This window comes from Impatiens glandulifera, chromosome 6 (assembly GCF_907164915.1).
Source record: "Impatiens glandulifera chromosome 6, dImpGla2.1, whole genome shotgun sequence".
In the NCBI taxonomy this organism is placed as follows: Eukaryota; Viridiplantae; Streptophyta; class Magnoliopsida; order Ericales; family Balsaminaceae; genus Impatiens; species Impatiens glandulifera.
The window spans coordinates 39,096,713-39,119,030 of record NC_061867.1 but is presented as its reverse complement, the minus strand read 5'-3'; the positions used below and the strand labels follow the sequence as shown (position 1 = coordinate 39,119,030).

At 39.7% G+C, this 22,318-nt stretch overlaps 1 protein-coding gene across 3 annotated transcripts; it reads right to left on the bottom strand.

Annotated features, from left to right (window-relative positions):
- Positions 1 to 3,322: 3,322 nt before the first annotated feature.
- Positions 3,323 to 6,140, bottom strand: LOC124941976 (probable lysophospholipase BODYGUARD 4). 3 transcript variants are annotated; one of them, XM_047482370.1, is made up of 4 exons: positions 5,658 to 6,140; positions 4,884 to 5,224; positions 3,860 to 4,059; positions 3,323 to 3,754 (listed from the first exon to the last, which is right to left on the bottom strand). In XM_047482370.1, the coding sequence occupies exons 1-4, from the start codon at positions 6,073 to 6,075 to the stop codon at positions 3,436 to 3,438; spliced, it is 1,278 nt and encodes a 425-aa protein (XP_047338326.1). In that variant the 5' UTR covers positions 6,076 to 6,140; the 3' UTR covers positions 3,323 to 3,435. The 3 variants fall into 3 exon arrangements, with proteins under 3 accessions (XP_047338326.1, XP_047338327.1, XP_047338325.1); XM_047482371.1 differs by having other exon boundaries at positions 4,884 to 5,221; XM_047482369.1 differs by having other exon boundaries at positions 3,325 to 3,754; positions 4,884 to 5,227; positions 5,658 to 6,139.
- Positions 6,141 to 22,318: the final 16,178 nt, after the last annotated feature.

The following is a 22,318-nucleotide window of genomic DNA, read 5'->3' as shown; positions in this document are numbered from 1 at the left end:
GGCATGCGTACAAGGAAGACCGGATACATCAAATACCCTACAAGTACAAATTCGTCCCTTGAAGTCAACTTGAAAATCAAATTCACCGTCATGCACATGGAACTGGAATCGATTAAGTGGATAAACGCTGTAAAATCTAGCATTTTCGCCTTCCTCACGTAAGAACTTTTCATAATATGGAGATAAATGTCCGTTGTGGTTGGTTGATTTTTCTCTTCTATGATTAAACCAATCTTGTATTGAGAATCTTAAATAGTCAGTTAATGTTGTTATGGGATATTTCCTAACTTCCCTGCTCTGACTATTAAAACTCTTAGTGTAATTGCTTGTCATTTGAATGTATCGTGAACTGGAGGAAAAAGCACGACTCCATCTCTCCACTTCAATTTGTTCCAAATATTCAGCAATCCTAGGGTCTTCAGTTCTGATCCTGTCAAAATGCTTCTGAAACGTGGACTCGGTGTATGCGTGAGAAGCCAAATCAAACTCAACATGGCAGTTATCAGTTTAAATTTGGCCAGAATATTCATTTTGATGTGGTATGTGCATGCACCGTGATGTGCTTCTAGAAAAACCGCGGACAAGGCGTTGATAATACTTGGGTGTCTATCGGATACGAAGACGAGATCCGGGACTGATTCAATTGCTAACCTTAGTTGTTGCATGAAATATGTTCAAGAGTTATTATTCTCCGAATCAATGACACCAAAAGCAACGGGATATAGTTTCTCATTCGCATCCAATGCTATCGCAACCAGTAGTTGACCTCCAACCTTGTGCTTAAGGAAGTTGGCATCGACGCACAATACAAGACGACAACATCCTATGAAACCCCTAATTGAGACCCCTATGGATATGAACATATATCTGAAGTGGCCTTCCTCATCCGTCTGGATGTCAGTTATGGTACTTGGGTTCTTCTTCTGCAACATGAACATGTATGATGACAATTACCATAGGAATCCTCCACAGTTCCTCACACCGCCATTAAGGCATTTTCCCTGGACCTCCAAGCCTTATTATATGTCAGAGTTAACCCATAGCTTGTATGCATGTCTTTCATTATTTTCTTAGGCATGTGGTCATGGTGATGGTCCATGTATTTATGTTTGATACACTCCGCAATTACCCATGATGGTGATTGCCTCACATTATCTTGTCTCCTCAAAATTGAGTATGTGTGTTCTTTTACAAATTTTCTAATCTCAAACATCTTCGAGAATTTTCTTTTCTTAGCACGTAAGTTCCACTTGCAGTTCTTAGCCATACATTTTACAAACCAAATTTTTTTGTTGACTTCACCACTTTAAGGATAAAATGATTAGACATCGCATGTCTATGCAACCTCAATTGTATTTCTTTTTTGTTATCAAAAAACGTACCCACTTCCAATCCGTTTTCAATTAATGGAGCAGGTGTTTCGATCTCGAGTGGTTCATATGAGAAGTAGTGCTTGGTTCCCTTAGTATGACTGAATGTTTTCCTAGCATGGGAAGTGCTTGGTTCCTGGGGTACTTCTTCTGCATGGTTTTGACATCTTGCTGCTCGATATATCTTGCTGCTCAAAAACATATTGCTGCTCAAAAACATCTTGCTGCTCAGATACATCTTGTTGCCTTCGGAAGACATCTTGTTTCTCACATACATCTCGCTGCCTTGGGAAGATATCTTGTTGCTCAAATATGTCATTTTCTGATTTTTCACTTTGTTGAGTTGAAGGTATTGACTTCTCTACTAAAGAGACACACAGTGGGGCGCGATGATTGGGCAGTGAAGACGAGAGTTCTTGAAAATAGAATGCCGCATCGCTATCTCCAATGATTTTTGCAGGAGGATAATTCATCATTAACATATTATACTTCAATTTGAACACTAAGTCATATATTAATTTGTCCACACCAATAGCATTATAGACAATTGCAGCTAATTCGTCATATGTAGCATTTCGGGGTACATTCACACCACGACATTGACTTGAGACAAAAAAACTAACACCACCATCATCAGTTTTCCAGTCTCCATCAAAGAGGAGAAACACACTCACATACATGTGATCTGCAATTGATAAAAATTCACAGAAGTCAGTGTTAATTGTGCAAAATGCATCTGTCGCAGGTGGAAAATGCAAGGCGGAAAATGCATCTGTCGTAGGCGACGATGCATCTATCGCAGACGAAAAATGCATATGGCGTAGACGAATAATGCATATTCGCTGCGACAGATGCATTTTCCGCCTACGACAGATGCATTTTCCGCATACGACATATGCATCGTCGCCTTCGTTAGATGTATATTCCACCGTAAAACCAATCAACCAAGCTCTAAAACAATTCAGCCACCATCTAAACTACACCCTAGACTCTAAACGATGAAACCCTAAACATTCTTCCATTTCAGCATGAAACGACGGAAACGGAAACATGAAAAACTAACCTGAATGTTGAAGACGTTCCGGCGTCGCCTTGACTTCCCGGTTTCCTTGATTTTGTTGGATCGTTCACAACGATGATGAAGGAACGTTGGTGGAGAAAAGGGAAAACTGAAACGAAGAGGTTGGGAGAGGGAGGGAAATGGGAGACAAGAAACTAAAAATCCCATTCACAATGATTTTTGATTTATTTAATTTGAGGGTAAAATGGTCTTTTTTCATAGGTAAAAGGTTAGATTTGAAAAAAATATATAGCCTATGTTAAATTTGGAAATAACCCTATTATGGTCTTAATTGATCCATAAAATTGTACTCTAACGTCCATTAAGTTACATTAAATTTTAGGTTTAATTTTACTAAATACAAAGATAACCCAAAATGAGGTAGCTAATATTGTGAAAGTTAGATCTTTTAACTGTTTTTGGACATGTGACCTGAATAAGAATCTTGACTTGATTGTAATTTTGACCATGTTCAATATTACATGGCAAAGACTTCATAATAGACCTTAGACTATCTAGTCATAATCAATTAAATCATTCTACTTACAAAATGTATAAAATATACATACTACTCTTTTATAGTCAATACAAATTCAGGTTAGACTTATAATTATACACTCGCACATATCTACATATTAAGATACTTTGAATTCACTTACTCTAACCCAGAAACGCTCTACTTTGAGAGAATTGACTACATTGATTTAAAGATAATAATTGGTGCTTGGTTCTCATTCACAGCATTAAGTATTTAAATGTTTAATCTTATCTAATAAATATGGTTATAATAAGGTAGAAAGAAATAAATACTCTTTTTATCATATGTCAATATTATAATTTAAATCTTAAAGTAACAAGAGTAAATAATAATAACATACATAAAAATTACAATCCAAAAATTGAGAAATAAAAACAGTTTGATCTTATTTCTTCAGGTTCATAGGCTGATGAAAGAGCTTGAGTTATGAAGATCTGATTGAACAATGGACTCAAGAGGTAAAGAACTCACTCGTTGCATGACCACCATATGGTCTCCAAATATCGGGTTAAATCATTTTCTCTCCCGAAAATCACACTGTGATCGGCGTTTGGGATGATATGAATATCTGCATCTGGGACCTTTTTCTTCAAGTTGGCACTGCATTCAGGTGGAACCACTTTATCTCGTCCCCCTTGGATTACATCTATTTTCACTTTCGACCTCTTCAATATTTCCAAATATCCGTCCACAAACTTTGCTCCCCCACATATTACATTGTGCATCGTGTGCCAAGCTGAATGATGGGTGTGTCGGGTCATGTCCATGATCTTAAAATCAAGATTCCTGAAACACAAACAGAGGAGACAGCGAAGGTTAATTATTACCTTTTAACTCAGCTGCTACAAAACACTATTTGTCTTCATTTCTATGAATTTGTTTTGTATCTACCTTCTTCCAGTTATTAGCTTTAGAATACCCTCCCAGATCTTATGGTTCCTACACACCACGAAACATACACATCGGCCCAAGTGCTCATACCATGACATAACCGCAGAACCAAACAACAACGGTGGCCATATTCTCCTTATAGCAAGTCTTTCAAGTGCCATTAAACTAGCTTCCTCTTCTTTATCATGAGCAAGATAAGGCTGAAAGCAAAATAGATCATTTGAAGGTCATTGAATGTGGAAAATAACACTAATTCTGGCGATAAAACATCAATTTGATAGTCAAATAATTCATCTGCCAGAATAATAAAGTACTTGTAGTAAACAATTTCAAACCTCAAAAGATGGATGAAGAGGATACTGCTTGGAAAGATGCTAGACGAATCAAAGGTAATACTTCTTTTAGGGATTTATATGCATGAGAGTAAGTGTTTCCTTAAATAGTGATAAGGCTCAGGGAATACAGAAAAGTGGGAATCTTTTGAAAAATAGAGGAAGAACAATGTTAAAAGCTAAAAGGAAGATAAAAAAACCAAAATTTGAAACATATCAATATAGAATTGAGTGCAGTATGAATTTTCACACAAATTTAGTAAGAGAAGAAGTTAAAAGGGAATCACCAAGGTAGCTTGTCTAATAGACTAAATGTTTAAGGTTCGATTCTCACTAAAATGTCCAGATTGAAACGAGAGAATATGACTTTGGAGGGTCGTTCTAGTTCCCTCTAGAGAATAAACATTTCATTTAAAAACAAAAAATCTTTATGAAGATATTACAAAAGTTGGGAGGTGGAAGAACAAGGCAATATTTCTATGGAATAAGCTCCTGATGCCTGTATTTGTTTGGATTGATGTTCTAAGGTTATCATGATCTCTATCATCTGAGGTTATCTCAGTTACTTACTATACTTTTTATATATTTCAAGAAGTCGCTTTACAACTTTGTTATATAAACTTTCGCATATCAAACAGGAAAAATAAAAAAGATGGGTCTAAAAGTAAATAAGAAATCACACAAAAACTCACCGGTGCAAACAAAGTAATGGATTTCACAGCATGGGGGTGTCTTGCAGCTAAGGCCAAGGCAAGTACACAGCCCATAGAATGAGCAACTAAGTGAAATGAATTCAGTTGAGAAGGAAAAATGGTTGAATTCTCAATCATGTCCAAATGATCCTTCAGTGTGTATAAGCAGTCCCTTGGCTTTGGGCTTCTTCCAAATCCCAAGAGATCTACCGCGAAAATCCTAAACTTGCGATTTGTGAGCAAAGATATGTTAGGGAAAATGCTTTCTGTCCAAAATGAGGAAGATGACATAAAACCATGCAAGAATATCACATTTTCTGTTTCTTCTTCCTCTGAAACTGCTTCTGAGAGATAACAATTCAATCAATTATTTTTACACTTCATGCAAGCTAAATGCCACAGAAATAGAACAACCACCTATGTTATAATGTGACAACATTCACATGGCCAATCCTACTTTTAATGCTAGTACTATGCGTATGAAATTGATTTCATTTAAATAGTGAGCAAGTTCACAAAAGAGAAAAAAAAATAGTCATATATGACTAGGGTTTTTCTAGCCCAATTACTAACTTTCCAATAAATTCCACAAAATCAGGGCTGACAAATCAAGGATAAAGATTAACAGAAATCATCAAGAGCAGCTTAATCAATTGAGATTCTAATTTAACATAATCTGTATCAGTTAAATATACAAAATGAACAGAGCATATTGCTTTAGTACTATTTCTTCTTCATCTAAGGTTTATCCCTTGATAACAGCAGTGAGAGTACCTTTCACCACAACATGAAGACGAAGCTTATCATCATTGGTCGTCCACGAAACGCACGACTCACACCCACAATCGGACCACCTCTGATTCACCCACCCACAATCTTCAGTCCGAAAATCTTCCCACTTTGTTGCGAATCTAAGCAAACCCTTTTCCCGGAAAATGTTTTTTCGGGCGAAAAGTGTTTCAGAAAGCAGACTTTCTCTTTCACATTCAACAATCGCTCCATTATGTTGTGTCCTGATCTGACAGTAGCATGGAGCGGCCTTCCCTTCGAGTAGCTCGTCCACGTATCTATAGAATACACACAGGATAACCTCAATAAGATCAAGGAACAGAAAGACAAGAAAGCTCGTTGTGGTAATGAAGAATTCAGCTGTTATACTGGGCCATTTTCTCCACAGAACTTCCCAATCCATAAGAGGAAAAATGACTGGTGGAGATTGCTAGAGAGAGAGTATGGGCAAGACAGAGTATGGAAAATTTTGAATTGAAAAAGAGCATGGAGGTTTGGAAGGGGAATTTGATAATATAATCCTAAAAAAGACTCCAATTTTCATATTTAACCTCCAAAAAAAACCATTTTAATTTTTAACTTCTTTTTAAAAAAAAATTCAATTTTACCCTTAATAACCTTTTTATTTTTTATTTATTTATTTTTTTTCTTTTCTTTTCTTCTTCCCCCGCTTTCCCTTTCCCCCGACCGTTACACTTCTTCTTCCCCCGCTTTCTCCCCTCCCCCCAGCCCTAGACGCCAAGCCCGAACTCCGCCAACCACCATCCCCGACGTTCGCCAAGAAGCCCAACCCCTCGAGCCCCGACGAGATAGCCAAGACGCTTCCAGCCAGCCTCTTCGACGATCGCCAAGCCTCGGACGCTTCTAGCCCGACGATCTGAGGTTAGTTCGTCTACTCCTCCCTCTCTTGCATGTTGAGTATGAAATATTTTAGGGTTTTAGTTTAGGTTTATTGTTTGAAATGATGAGAATGATATAGTTTGAAATGCTGAGAATGTTTGGTTTGTGAATATTTGGTATATGTTTTGCTTATTATGAATGCTGAGATTGGGTTTAATAATCAAGATTTAGTATTATTAAATTGTGAATTAGTATTATTAAATTGTGAATGAAGAATTAAGATTTTGGAGTAAAAGTTAAAGTTAGGATAAAAGGGGGATTGAATACTAATATTAAGTAGAAATGAGGGGGTGGCAATATTTATGTGCCACTTGGCAATCATGCAAAGAAAGATGGGTGCAAGTCTTTCACCCATTTCTCTCTCTTTGTGAGGATTATCTTCTCATCTACTTTGCTTATTCTTCAACCAACAGCCCTCTCCATCTTCATTTCAATTGAATTTCTTTCTATCTTATTCAAAGTTGAAGTCTACAAAGTGAGTTACAACGGGAGGAATCACCCAACATCGCTAAGGGAATTTCAGGTAAGTGGATGTATATACATTTGGTCTTTAGGGCTCTACATTTAAGAGTACTAAGGTTGATTTGGTCGAGGTAAGTGGCAAGTAGTTTTAACGTTAGATGATTTTTATGTTGTGACTATGTAATGTGAAGAACGACAAGATATATATTAGTATGCGTAAAACCCTTAAGTGTGGGTCAGATTTAGTTGATGCATGTTAGTTTTCTTCCGCTTAGTGGATGCATGTTATGTTTCTTCCACTAAGAAACTTAGTGGATGCATGTTATGTTTCTTCCGCTAGTCGGATGCATGTTATGTTATGTATTGCCTGTTTTTTCTAAAACCCTTAACCTATGTTAAGTAAAAAGTAAAGTAATAACAAGATGTTATCATGATTCATTATGCGCAAGTAAATAGATGTATTTTACTTCGCTTACTTAGCATTAGGCTAATAGTTCAACTTTTGATGTAGGTGAGGATGCTAAATCGCATTCTGATGTTTAAAGTGCAGTCGAAGATAAGTGATCGTGAGGTGATTTTGTGCTTGGCAAGGCTTATAGACCTGTAGAATACGTCAAGTAAATGATTTTGGTAGTTGTCATAGTAATTGACAACTAGATGAAGTAATATATTTTGGGATTAGATTTTGTAAGAAATAGTCAATCTTGTTATGTTATGGTAGAAAATTGTAAGGCAATTAGAAATATAACTTATGGGAAGTTTGAATGTTTTTACTTTTCTTCTTGAGAAAATTAGAAGATAAGAGTCAAGAGATATAACAAGAACAAGAAAGTTTCATTTCTTTTACAAGTAATATGTACCAAACCTACAGGTTCCTTCCAAATATTTTTATACTAAATGTCGAGTCTCGTGACGATCTTTGGGTCGTTACAATTATGGTATCAGAGCTCCCGGATTTTAAAAACGATTCTGTAGACTTCCAGCCAGCACAAAATAACCGCACGAGAACTCTTCATCGACTGTAAGTATATACGTTTAACTTTGATTTTTAGAAGTTCAATTATTGTTTGATTATTCCCAAGAATAAAAGGAATTGCCCTAACAACTTATATGAGGGATGGAACCTAGAGATGAGTATATTCAACGACTAACATCACTGATAGAGATTCAATCTCAATTATTGACGGAATTTATAAATAGAGGAGGAAACGGAAGTGGAAACGGACAAGGGAATGCTCCACCTGATTCATGTGGGGAAAGGTTCAGGCGATTAAGGCATCCTGCTTTTGATGGACAGTCTTCGGATCCTACTCATGCTGAGGAGTGGATCTGGAAGATTGAGAATATGTTTGACTATGCTCAAATGGAGGAGGCTCAAAAGGTTCCTTGTGCAGTATTTCACCTAGAGAAAGACGCCAGTTTCTGGTGGGAATCAGTTAAGCCCACAGCTAATACAGGGGGAATGACGTGGGGGCAATTCAAGACAGCCTTTTATGATAAATATTTTAGCCGAACCGTCAAGATTAACAAGATGTCAGAATTTACCCAACTGCGCCAAACTGAATCAGTGGCAGACTATATTTGACAATTTGAGTCATTATCTCGGTTTGCATGTCACTTAGTAGATAAAGAGGAAAACAAAGTGTATCAATTTGTCCAAGGACTAAAGCTAGAAATCTATAAAGGGGTGAGGACTGCTGGAATTGATGATATGCCATATCAGAAAGTTATTGCTAAAGCCTTAGAGCTGGATGATATTGAGATGAAGATGCAGCGACAACGAGATTCACCAAAAAAGTTTTTTAGAGAAGTAAACTCACAACAACTAACCCAAGGGTGGCAGCCTTAAAAAGGAGTAAAAAGGCCAAGTGAGGCGGTGAATGACTGGGATAAAGGCAAGCGGCCACAAGGAGACCCTTCGGCTTCTATATGTCCTATTTGTAAGAGGCCACATTTGGGGGAGTGCAGACTATTTACTGGTCGATGTTTCAGGTGCAACAAGGAAGGGCATCAGGGTAAAGACTGTCCAATGCCAGATCGAAGGCCACCACGAGCTACTCCTAGGATTTTCGCCCTAATTGAAGAGAAAGATGAAGCACATCCATCAGTTGTCTCTGGTAATATTCTTATCTGTAATTTTTTTGCTTATACATTGATAGCTACAGGAGCCACTCATTCCTTTGTGGCAAGTAATTATGTGACAAAGTGGAACCTGGAATTTGAATCAGCCCATAGAAATTATAGTGTCATGCTCCCTTCTGGAGAGTCGTTACATTCCAGTCAAGTAGTAGAAGGAGATATAGTATGCATTGGCGGTCGGAAGCTGTATGCAAGTTTAATCATAGTCGGTATCAAGGGATATGATGTAATTCTGGGGATGGATTGGTTGTTCAGGCATTACGCAACTATAAATTGTAGAGATGGGGTAGTAAATTTCAGACCACCGAAAGAGAATGAATATTCATATCAAGCGACTACAAGATCAGGTAAAATGCCTATTGTTTCCTCCATGGAGACTCAATATAGGCTAAAATCAAGTTGCGTCTGTTTTCTAGCTAGCGTACTCGATACACATTGGCAAAATGAGAGAAAACTGGTAGACATTCCTATCGTTCAACAATTTCCAGAAGTATTCTTAGATGATCTACCAGATTACCCCCAGGTAGAGAGAGCGATTTTGCAATTGATGTTTACCCTGGTACAGAACCAGTATCAAAGAATCCATATAGAATGGCACCAATAGAGTTGAAAGAATTAAAAGCGCAATTGGAAGAGTTAGTGAACAAAGGTTTTATACGACCAAGTTTCTCCCCTTGGGGTGCACCGGTATTATTTGTCAAGAAGAAGGACGGTTCCTTACGTATGTGCATCGACTATAGAGAGTTAAATAAGGTAACCATCAAGAATAAATATCCTTTACCAAGAATTGATGACTTATTTGATCAACTGCAAGGAGCTCAAGTATTTTCAAAGATTGATTTACGTTCAGGCTATCACCAATTGAGGGTTAGGGTTGAGGATATACCTAAGACAGCATTCAGAACTCGTTACGGACATTATGAGTTTTTAGTAATGTCCTTTGGGTTAACAAATGCTCCTGCAGCTTTTATGGACTTGATGAACAGAGTATTCAGAAATTTTCTGGACAAGTTCGTAATTGTGTTTATTGATGATATTTTAGTGTATTCCCGGAATAGAGAAGAACATGCTGAGCATTTAAAGTTAGTTCTTTCCGTTTTAAAACAACACCAATTATATGCCAAACTCTCAAAGTGGGAATTTTGGTTGGATCGAATTAACTTTTTGGGTCATGTGATTTCGAAAGACGGCATTTCAGTTGATACAAGCAAGATTCAAGCTATAAAAGATTGGCCACAACCAAAGAATGCTAGCGAAGTACGAAGTTTTATGGGTCTATCTGGTTATTACAGAAGATTTATTGAAGGATTTTCAATGGTTGCCCAGCCTCTAACTAATTTGACAAAGAAAGAAGTGAGATATGAGTGGACAACAAGATGTGAAGAAAGTTTTCAAACTTTAAAACAAAAGTTAACCACAACTCCTGTTTTGATACTTCCAATGGAGAACGTAAGATTTAGTATTTATTGCGATGCTTCCAAGATTGGATTGGGATGTGTACTGATACAGGAGGGAAGGGTGGTTGCTTATGCTTCTAGGCAGTTGAAAAATTATGAACAAAACTACCCCACACACGATTTAGAGTTGGCGGCAGTGGTGTATGCATTAAAAATATGGAGGCACTTCTTGTATGGGGGCAATGTGAAATATTCTCGGATCACAAAAGTTTGAAATACCTATTTACACAGAAGGAATTGAACATGAGACAAAGACGTTGGCTAGAATTTGTTAAGGATTATGACTTCGAGATAAAGTATCATCCAGGTAAAGCAAATGTCGTGGCAGATGCTCTAAGTAGGATGCCAAAAACAATGAATTCTATGGTTTTTTGTATGTCATTGTCTTTAAGGAAAGAAATACAAATATTTGAACTCAAGATCGTTTCAGAGTTGCCGACTGTACTTGCAAAACTATCTCTACGACCGACCATTATGGATTAGATTAAAGAAGCTCAACAGAAAGATTCCGATGAGAAGATTAATATACTCAAGAATATGAGTGATAATTCAATTGACTTCACATACTCAAATGATGGAGCTTTAAAGTTTAGACAAAGATGGTATGTTCCAAAGGATGAAGAATTAAGGAAGTTAATTTTAGCAGAGGCGCATTCTTCTTTTTTCTCTGTACATCCGGGCAATACCAAGATGTACCGAGATTTGAAACAACTTTATTGGTGGCCGAATATGAAAAATGAAGTGGAAAAATATGTTGAATCGTTCCAAGTTTGTCAACAAGTAAAAGCAGAACACCAAAGGCCAGGTGGAAATTTACAGCCCTTACCTATTCCAGAATGGAAATGGGAGAATATTGGGATGGATTTTGTGGTAGGTTTACCAAGAACAACCAAGGGTCATGATAGTATTTGGGTGATAGTTGATCGATTGACGAAGTCGGCTCATTTCTTGCCTATAAAAATGACTTACAAAATGAGTCAGTTTGCAGATTTATATTTTCAAGAGGTCGTCAAACTTCATGGAATTCCTGTTACAATCGTATCGGATCGGGACCCTAGATTCACTTCTAGATTTTGGAAGAGTCTGCAAAATGCTATGGGTACGAAATTGACTTTTATCACGGCATTTCATCCTCAGACTGATGGGCAATTGGAGCGGACAATTCAGATACTAGAAGACATGCTGAGAGCATGTGTATTAGAATTTCAAGGCTCGTGGAATCGGTATCTACCATTGGTGGAGTTTGCTTATAACAACAGCTATCAAACTACGATTGGAATGGCTCCATATGAGGCATTATATGGTAGAAGATGAAGGTCGCCTTTGTATTGGGATGAAGTTGGAGAATCCAAGCTAGTTGGACCAGAGATTATACAACAATTATCAAAGAAGGTTGCAATTATTAAGCAAAGAATACAAACAGCACAAAGTCGCCAAAAGAGCTATGCGGATAAAAGAAGAAGGAATCTAGAGTTTACTATTGGAGATGAAGTATTCTTAAAAATATCACCATTTAAGGGTGTCATGCGTTTTGGCAAAAAGGGAAAGTTGAATCCAAGGTTCGTAGGACCGTTTGTAATTTTGGAAAGGATAGGTGCTGCGGCCTACAAACTTCAATTGCCTGTGTCAATGGAAGGAGTCCATAATGTCTTTCATGTGTCCATGTTACGCAAATGTATGCGCGATCCGACTCATGTTGTGGAACAAAGAAATATCGAAGTTCAACCAGCTTTGAGTTATGAAGAAAAACCAGTACAAATTTTAGAATCTTTTGTTAAATTCTTACGCAACAAGTCAATTCCTCTAGTAAAAGTCTTATGGAAGAATCATGGCATTAACGAAGCAACGTGGGAACGACAACAAGATATGATGGACAAGTATCCAGAGCTTTTCGAGTAAGTAATTTTGGGGACAAAATTTTATTTAAGAGGGGTAGATTGTAATAATCAAGATTTAGTATTATTAAATTGTGAATTAGTATTATTAAATTGTGAATGAAGAATTAAGATTTTGGAGTAAAAGTTAAAGTTAGGATAAAAGGGGGGTTGAATACTAATATTAAGTAGAAATGAGGGGGTGGCAATATTTATGTGCCACTTGGCAATCATGCAAAGAAAGATGGGTGCAGGTCTTTCACCCATTTCTCTCTCTTTGTGAGGATTATCTTCTCATCTACTTTTCTTATTCTTCAACCAACAGCCCTCTCCATCTTCATTTCAATTGAATTTCTTTCTATCTTCTTCAAAGTTGAAGTCTACAAAGTGAGTTACAACGGGAGGAATCACCCAACATCGCTAAGGGAATTTCAGGTAAGTGGATGTATATACATTTGGTCTTTAGGGCTCTACATTTAAGAGTACTAAGGTTGATTTGGTCGAGGTAAGTGGCAAGTAGTTTTAACGTTAGATGATTTTTATGTTGTGACTATGTAATGTGAAGAACGACAAGATATATATTAGTATGCGTAAAACCCTTAAGTGTGGGTCAGATTTAGTTGATGCATGTTAGTTTTCTTCCACTTAGTGGATGCATGTTATGTTTCTTCCACTAAGAAACTTAGTGGATGCATGTTATGTTTCTTCCGCTAGTCGGATGCATGTTATGTTATGTATTGCCTGTTTTTGCTAAAACCCTTAACCTATGTTAAGTAAAAAGTAAAGTAATAACAAGATGTTATCATGATTCATTATGCGCAAGTAAATAAATGTATTTTACTTCGCTTACTTAGCATTAGGCTAATAGTTCAACTTTTGATGTAGGTGAGGATGCTAAATCGCATTCTGATGTTTAAAGTGCAGTCGAAGATAAGTGATCGTGAGGTGATTTTGTGCTTGGCAAGACTTATAGACCTGTAGAATACGTCAAGTAAATGATTTTGGTAGTTGTCATAGTAATTGACAACTAGATGAAGTAATATATTTTGGGATTAGATTTTGTAAGAAATAGTCAATCTTGTTATGTTATGGTAGAAAATTGTAAGGCAATTAGAAATATAACTTATGGGAAGTTTGAATGTTTTTACTTTTCTTCTTGAGAAAATTAGAAGATAAGAGTCAAGAGATATAACAAGAACAAGAAAGTTTCATTTCTTTTACAAGTAATATGTACCAAACCTACAGGTTCCTTCCAAATATTTTTATACTAAATGTCGAGTCTCGTGACGATCTTTGGGTCGTTACATTGGGCGTGGGGGTTGGGCGTGGGGCGTGGGCGTGGGGAGTGGGCGTAGGGGTTGGGCGTGGGGCGTGGGGCGTGGGGGTTTGGCGTTGGGCGTGGGGGTTGGGCGTGGGGCATGGGGGTTGGGCGTTGGGCATGGGGGTTGGGGTTGGGCGTGGGGGTTCGGCGTGGGGATTGCGGGTTGGGCGTGGGGCTTGGGCTTGGTTCGTGGGGCTTGGGCGTGGGTCGTGTGGGTGGTGCATGGCTGCAATTATTAATATGATTTTACTATTTTTGATCCACCAAACATTGTGTATATGATTTTATTGACTGTTTTTGCAGATGGCACCAAGGGAAACCATTCTCAATGATTTTAATGGCCGTGTTTCATGGAAATTCACCGGTCCCAGCTTGGCAAAGATAAATGAGAGGTTTACTCACCATGATCTTTTGGATAGGGCTTTGCAGACCCAATTCAAGTCTATATTCCAAGCCCCGACATTATTATTTTCAGGAGCCATACTCCATCAGATGCTTATCAGAAAAGTCAGTTCAAATTCGAAGGAGATAAAGTTCTTGGTCAAAGGTAAGGAGGTCTGCTAGGGCATGAAGGATTATGCATTGGTGACAGGCCTCAACTTTGACAGATTTCCTTTGGTGGAGGAGGTTGAAGAATGTTCACCCCTTGTCATCAAATATTTTGAGGGTAAAAAGGATGTTAGACTGAAAGAGCTTGAAGACATTTACGTCGGATGCTCTAATAAGGAGGATTCATAGAAGATGGGGCTCATATTTCTCATTTACCAGTATCTGTTCGCATCTGATAATAAGAGGAAGATAAGTTTGAGAATCTTTCACATGGTGGAAGACATGGAGATGTTCCTCCAATTTCCATAGGGAGAGGTGTCCTTCAGAGCTACCCTGTAGGGTATTGACAAAGATATCAAATACCTCCGTGGGTTATATCTCTCCAAGAAGAAAAACTGGAACAAGAAAAGCATATGTGATGTCGCTTATACTTTACATGGGTTCGCACTAGCATTCCAAGTGTGGACCTATGATCTTATCGATACATTCGTCCCCAATTTTGATGAAAAGACACTGGAAGATGATCTTACAAGCCCAAAGATAATGCTCTATAAATCTTTTAGGAGTTATACCGGACATGAGGTATCCACAGCCATCCAGGAGTGCACTGTTCGAAGAAAAATTCATGAGTCTGCGGAGGAGAAGCGGATGTACTCTAGGGACGACTTTGAAGATATGACAAACAACATTTATGATGAATTCTTTGGATGTGATACGAGGAAGAGAAAGATTGAAATTTTTGAAGAAGAAGAAAAACATGAAAGGACTCCCAAACCGCCGACCAAGAAGAGTAGACATATTAGTCCCAAGGTCCCTGAAGTTAGTGATGAAACTAGCCAAGAAAGCTCCTCTCATTCAATCACTTCTGCGACGACTCCTATTCCAACTGAAGACAAATATACATCTTGTGCACCCAATCGAGTGTCTCAAGACATAACTGCCAAACTTGATGTGCTGACAAATGTTGTGAATGAGATTAAAAAGGATGTGAATGAGATTAAAAGTGAAATCAAGCTAATGAAGTAGAATCAACAACTTATAATCACATTATTGGGGCAAAGAAATAAACAAAAGAATGGTGGAGGAGCAGAAAAAGAAGAGGCAGGTACTGCTGCAATTGATACTGAGAAGAAGACGACAAAGAGGAAGAATAATGATCTTGCACTTGTTGAGAATAGGACGAAGAGGAAGAATGATGATGTTGATAATGAGAATAGGACGAAGAGGAAGAATGATGAGTTGATGAACTCTAAGAGGAAGAATGACGAGAAGATGAAAAAGAGTAAGGAGAATGATGATGAGATTACAAGAAAGAGGAATGAGAGGAAGGAAAGGCGAGAGAGGCTAGCGATTTTGTCAAAGAAGAGGATTGCTGATGAGTTGGACAAAAGAGGAATGCTGATAAGTTGGCCAAGAAGAGGAAGGCTGAGAAGAGGAATTCAAAAAAGGTATATAATTGCACACCCCCACGCCCAACCCCCACGCCCCACGCCCAACCCCACTCCCAACGGCCAACCCCCACGCCCAACCCCCAACCCCAACCCCCACGCCCAACCCCCACGCCCACGCCCCACGCCCCACGCCCCACGCCCAAGACCTCAAAATGTATATTAATCTCATTTCATTTTTGATTTTGCAGAACGATGAGGAGGATGACGTGTACGAGGAGACTAAGGAGGAGGAGACTTTGGAGAAGGACGAGGAGACTGAGGAGGAGGAGACTTTGGAGAAGGACGATGAGACTGAGGAGGAGGACGAGGAGACGGGGGAGGAGGACGAGGAGATTGGGGAGGAGGACGAGGAGACTGAGGAGAATGACAAGGTATGGTATAGAACGTGCGAATCTTCACGTTCCACAATGTATATTAATATGATTTTTTCATTGTGCAGAATGATGATTCGTGCCCCACGCCAAAAGCCTCTCGCAAATTAAGTTTTGATGGCACATATGAGAAGAATGATGATGTGCATGACAATGATCATGTTCATGACAAGGATCGCCCAGAAGAGGTGGAGGTGGAGGAGAATAAGGAGAAGGAGGTGGTGGTGGAGGAGAATAAGGAGAAGGAGGTGGAGGAGAATAAAGAGAAGGAAGTGGATGTGGAGGAGAATAAGGAGAAGGAGGTGGAGGTGGAGGTGGAGGTGGAAAAGAATGATGATGTGCAGGACGAGGATTCGCTCCCTACGCCCCAATCCTCTCCCAAATTGAAGGATGTGGATGAGGATAAGAATAAGGAGGAGGTGCTGGAAGAGGTGGAGGTGGAAGCTGAGAAGAAAGAGGAGGTGGAGGAGGAGACTAAGAATGACAAGGTATTGCACCAAGTCCCACGTCCTACGTTCCACAATGTATATTAATCTAATTTTGTATATTAATCTAATTTTTTGATTGTGTAGGAAGAAGATTTGCCCCATGTTCCAAAGGAGAAGAAAGAGGAGGTGGATAAGGAGATTGTGAAGGAGGTGATTGTGGAGACTGAGGAGGAGGAGAAGAAGAAGAACAAGGAGAAGAATAAGGAGAAGGGGGTGAATGATGTGAAACAATTGACTCCATCACAATTTGTTGGTAAAAGTTTTCGGAGAAAGAAGAAGTCGAAACAATTGGGGGACTACACCGACCCTAGTGGGAAAGGGTTTAAACTAAATGATCCGGTTAAAGTTAATTCTTTGTTACGAATTGACAAGGAAAAGATGAAGGAGTTGAAGAAATGGTTAAAGAGTGATAAAGAGGATTTCAAGGAGTTGACGGTTTGCTCTGCAGATCGTTCTTTTTTCAACAGATTGCTCAAGCCTCAAGAATGGTTACACGATACGGTAAATATTTTTGTTCTTTATTTTTGTTCATTGTGTACCCACACCCAATCCCCACGCACAAGCCCCTCGCTCCACGCCCAACTCCCACGCCCCACGCCCAACCTCCACGCTCACGCCCAATCCCCACGCCCCACGCCCAATCCCCACGCCCAACCCCCACGCTCACGCCCAATCCCCACGCCTACGCCCCACGCCCCACGCCCAATCCCCACGCCTAACCCCCACACCCCACGCTCAACCCCCACGCCCAACCCCCACGCCCAACCCCCACACCCCACGCCCAACCCCTCACGCCCAATCCCCACGCCCAAGCCTCACGCCCCATGCCCAACTCCCACGCCCCACGCCCAAGCCCCACGCTCCACGCCCAAGTTTTACGCCCAATAATTTTGCTTAATTAATAATTTTTTTCGCAGGAGATAGATGAAATCTGTCATCTACTGAAACGAAGGGTTGCGGAGTTCCCTAAGACATATCCAAGAAATTTCTCAATTGCTGACTCCAAATTCTCTCAGAAGATGAATAATCGCTATGATATGTTTACCCCGAATCCTACAGGCTACAAATTTGACGATCTCATGGAATACGTATTTGGTGAAGGAAGTAATCCTTGGAATATTGTTGATATGATATATGTACCCTTGAACCTAAATCAGAAGCATTGGGTCCTGTGCAAGATTCATTTACAAGATTGGTGCATATATGTATATGACTGCGAACAGAATATGTTCACAAAGGATGAATATGACGACTTCTTGAAACCAATGTGTGTAATGGTGCCGTACTTGCTTGAACAGGGGTTCACCACGGGCGATAAAGAAAGGTTTCCACAGATCAAATTGGATAGGATGCCATATTCCATAATACCACACCCAACAGTCCCAAAGACAACCAAAAGTGGGGACTATGGGGTTTTTACTATTATGCATTTGGAATACCTTACTACCTTATTGGATATACCAAATGTGGTCACTAAAAATATGATTTTTTGGAGAAACAAATGGGAAGTAAGGTTATTCCATAACATTGTAGACCCCTGATCTGAATTCAATATAAATAGTTAATTTGTTTGCTTTAAATTTCATTCTTAAATTAGTTAATTATTGTTGTCATTGTTAGATTCAAATGACTGAGATTTCCCAAGTATAACAAAACCTTAAATTAATTCAATTAATAATATGTAAAGCCCCACGCCCAAGGCACACGCCCCACGCCCACTCCCAAGGCCCACGCCCCACGCCCAAGGCCCACACCTCACGCCCACGCCCACGCCCCACCCCCAAGGCCCACGCCCAAGTCCCACACCCCACGCCCCACGCCCAAGGCCCACGCCCCACGACCCATGCTCAAGCCCCACACTTGATCCCCATGCCAAAGCCTCACGCCCCACGCCCAAGCCTCACGCCCCACGCCCAAGACCCACGCCCCACGCCCAAGACCCATGCTCACGCCCAATACCTGCACAAATGTTTCCCTAACCTGCACATATATAAAATCTGCACATACATGAAATATATTAAAACTAACACCTGGACAAAACTACCACCTACATATATATATAAAACATCATGTGGAATAGTCACTGATTCAGTTGGTGCAAAAACATACAATTTAACAAAAAGATACAATTTAACCAAAAGAAATATTGTCTAGAGAATGTGGCAAAGATGAAGATGGTGAAGGTTGGGCCAACTCTGACGGTTGTGAAGTTTGTGACACTTGTTGTCTTGAAGTAGATGGTGCAGGCATCACTGCTTTGCATGTTGCCCTGTTATGGCCTCGACCGCCACATGAGTTGCACCATCTCTGTTCCTTACGAGGCTCACCTTGTGATGGCCTACGCTTTGTTGTTGGCCTACCCTTCTTAACCTTGACGGGGGGTTTTAGACAAACTCGTTCATTGATATTTTCTGGAATATCCCAAGAACCTTCAATACAAACTGGATATTATGTATCTACATATTCCATGCACCACACTTCAGTTGTGAAAAACCTGAAAAAAAAATATTTAAGTTATATAAATTCAATCTTAGAATTAAACAATGCAATAATTCTCTAACCTTGAGCAGTACTCATATGGAATAGTTTTCCGAGAACGGGCAGCAGCAAGGGCATGTTTACAAGGAAGACCAGATAGATCAAATACCCTACAAGTACAAGTTCGAGTTTGGAGATCAACTTGAAAATCATGTTCACTGTCATTCACATGAAACTCGAATCTGTTAAGAGGATTAACGTTGTAGAATCTGGCCTTCTCGGCTTGTTCACGTAAAAACTTTTCATAATATTGAGATAAATGTTCTGTGTGGTTAGAAGCTTTTTCTCTTCTATCATTAAATCATTCTTGTAGTGTGATTCGTAAATACTCAGCCAATGTTGATATGAGATATTTCCTAGCATTTCTGCACTGACTATTAAAGCTCTAAGCGTAATTACTTGTCATTTGATTGTATCGAAAACCAGAAAAAAATGCACGACTCCATCTCTCCACTCCTATCTCTTCCAGATAGGCAGCAATACGAGGGTCCTTGGTCTTGATCTTGTCAAAATGTTGATAAAACTTTGGCACTGTGTATGCGCATGAAGCCATATCAAACTCATCGTGGCAGTTATCGGTTTTAAATTTGGCCATAATATTCATTTTGATGTGGTATGTGCATGTCGCGTGATGTGCTTCTGAAAAAACAGCGGACAAAACATTGGCAATACTTGGGTGTCTATCAGATACGAAGACAAGATCCGGGACTAATCCAATTGCCACTCTTAATTGTTGCATGAAATATGTCCAAGAGTTATTATTCTCCGAATCAATGACGCCAAAAGCAACGGGAAATAGTTGTTCATTCGCATCCAATGCAATCGCAATCAATAATTGACCTCCAATCTTGTGTTTAAGAAAACTGGCATCGACGCACAATACTAGACGACAAAACCTGAAACCTCTGATTGAGCAGCCTAGGGACATGAACATATATCTGAAATGGCCATGCTCATCCGTCTGAATGTCAGTTATGGTACCTGGGTTATTCTTCGCCAACATGAACAGGTATGATGACAATTTTCCATATGATTCCTCCACTGTTCCTCGCACTGCCATTAAGGCTTGTTCCCTAGACCTCCAAGCCTTATTATATTTCAGCTTAAACCCATAATTTGTCTGCATGTCTTCCATTATTTTCTTAGTCATGTGGTCATGGTGATGGTCCATGTACTTACGTTTGATGCACGCCGCAATTACCCAGGATGGTGCTTGCCTCACATTATATTGCCTCGTCAAAATAGAGCATGTGTGTTCATTTAGTAATTTTCGAATCTCAAACATCTCTTGAAATTTCCCTTTCACGGCACGCAACCTCCACTTGCAATTCTCATTCACATATTTCACAAACCAAAGGACTTTTGTTGACTTTTCGATTTTGAATTCAAAATGATTATCCATCGCATATCTATGCACCCTCAATTGAATTTCTTTTTTGTTCTCATAAAACGTACCCACTTCCAATCCGTTTTCAAGGGTTAATTGAGCATGTGTTTCAACCGGGATTGGTTCCTCAACATGGATGGATGTTTTCCTCATAGGGGAAGTGGCTGGCCTGGGTTCAAAAGGGGGGGGGGTACTAGCAACCAATTCACTCGGATGAAGAAATGGGACTTGTTGTTCTTCATTTACTGCATTGTGTATGTGATTTTGGGGGAGTGGATCATCATGCTCAAATTCAGGAACCTCCTCTTTTTGGATTTCATCCGTTGGGTGTGAAGGTTGTGACTTCTCTAGTAAAGATACACAAAGAGGAGTGTTTTGCTCTTGGGGTGAAGTCGAAATATGTTGCACATAGAACATCACATCTTTATCACATCGGATAACAGCAAAAGGAGCTCTTTTAAAAAGACAATTATACTTCACTTTCAACACTAAATCATATCTCACTTTGTCCACACAAATAGCATCATAGACGATTTCAGTTAATTCTTCATATGTAGTATTTCGGGATAGATGCACATCTACTAAAGAATTTTCCTCAAAAGAACTAACACCGTCATCATCTTTCAGTCACTCACCATCATATAGGACAAAACAGCTAACATATAAATTGGAATTTACAATTGATATAAATTTAAATGTTAGTGTAGTAAACAAAACCTACCATAAATGGATCGTGGGGATTGGGCGTGGGGGGTGTGGGGCTTGGGCGTGGGGCGTGGGGTTTGGGCGTGGGGCGTGGGCGTGGGGGTTAGACGTGGTGCGTGGGGGTTGGGCGTGGGGCTTGGGCGTGGGGCTTGGGCGTGGGGCTTGGGCGTGGGGCTTGGGCGTGGGGCGTGGGGCGTGGGGGTTGGGCGTGGGGCGTGGGGAGTGGGCGTGGGGCGGGGGGTTGGGCGTGGGGTGTGGGGCTTGGGCGTGGGGCGTGGGGGTTGGACGTGGGGCGTGGGGCATGGGGGTTGGGCGTGGGGCGTGGGGACCGATTTTGATAGCATTTCCCAGCATTTCAACCGTAACATTTTGACAGCATTTCAACGTGAATGAAATGAGAATAATAGAAATGAAGGTATCCATTTAGATGTTGGTCGGTTGGTCTCGTCGCGGGGTCTTAGTTGGGTCTCAGGTATCGTCGTTGGGTCTCAGCGGAGCTGTGTCGTTGGCGGTGGCAGCGGTGGCAGTTGGGTCTCCCTCGGAGTTCGGTGGCTGGCATTTGGGGGAAGTGAGGGTGGTGGGGTCGCAGTGGAAAGGAAACGGGGAAGAAGAGAAAGGTGATTGGGTTTGGGAAATGGGATGGGGACATGTGGGTGGGACCAACCCGTGAATGAAAGGGAAAGGAAGGAAAAGAAAAGAAAAAGAAAAAAAAGAAAAAGAAAAAAAAGAAAAAAGAAAAAAAAATAAAAAGGTTATTAAGGGTAAAATTGGAAATTTTTTTAAAAAAAGGTTAAAAATCAAAATGGTTTTTTTGGAGGTTAAATATGAAAATTGGAGTCTTTTAAGGGTTATATTATCAAATTTCCCGGTTTGGAATGGTTAGCAGAATTTTTCAACTTATAAGTTTGTCTGGTAATGGTTATTTCAAGTTTTTTTTTTAATTTTGTTCATTTATAATTTTCTTTTTAAAATAATATAAAATAAAGTCAAAATATTTTAATTGT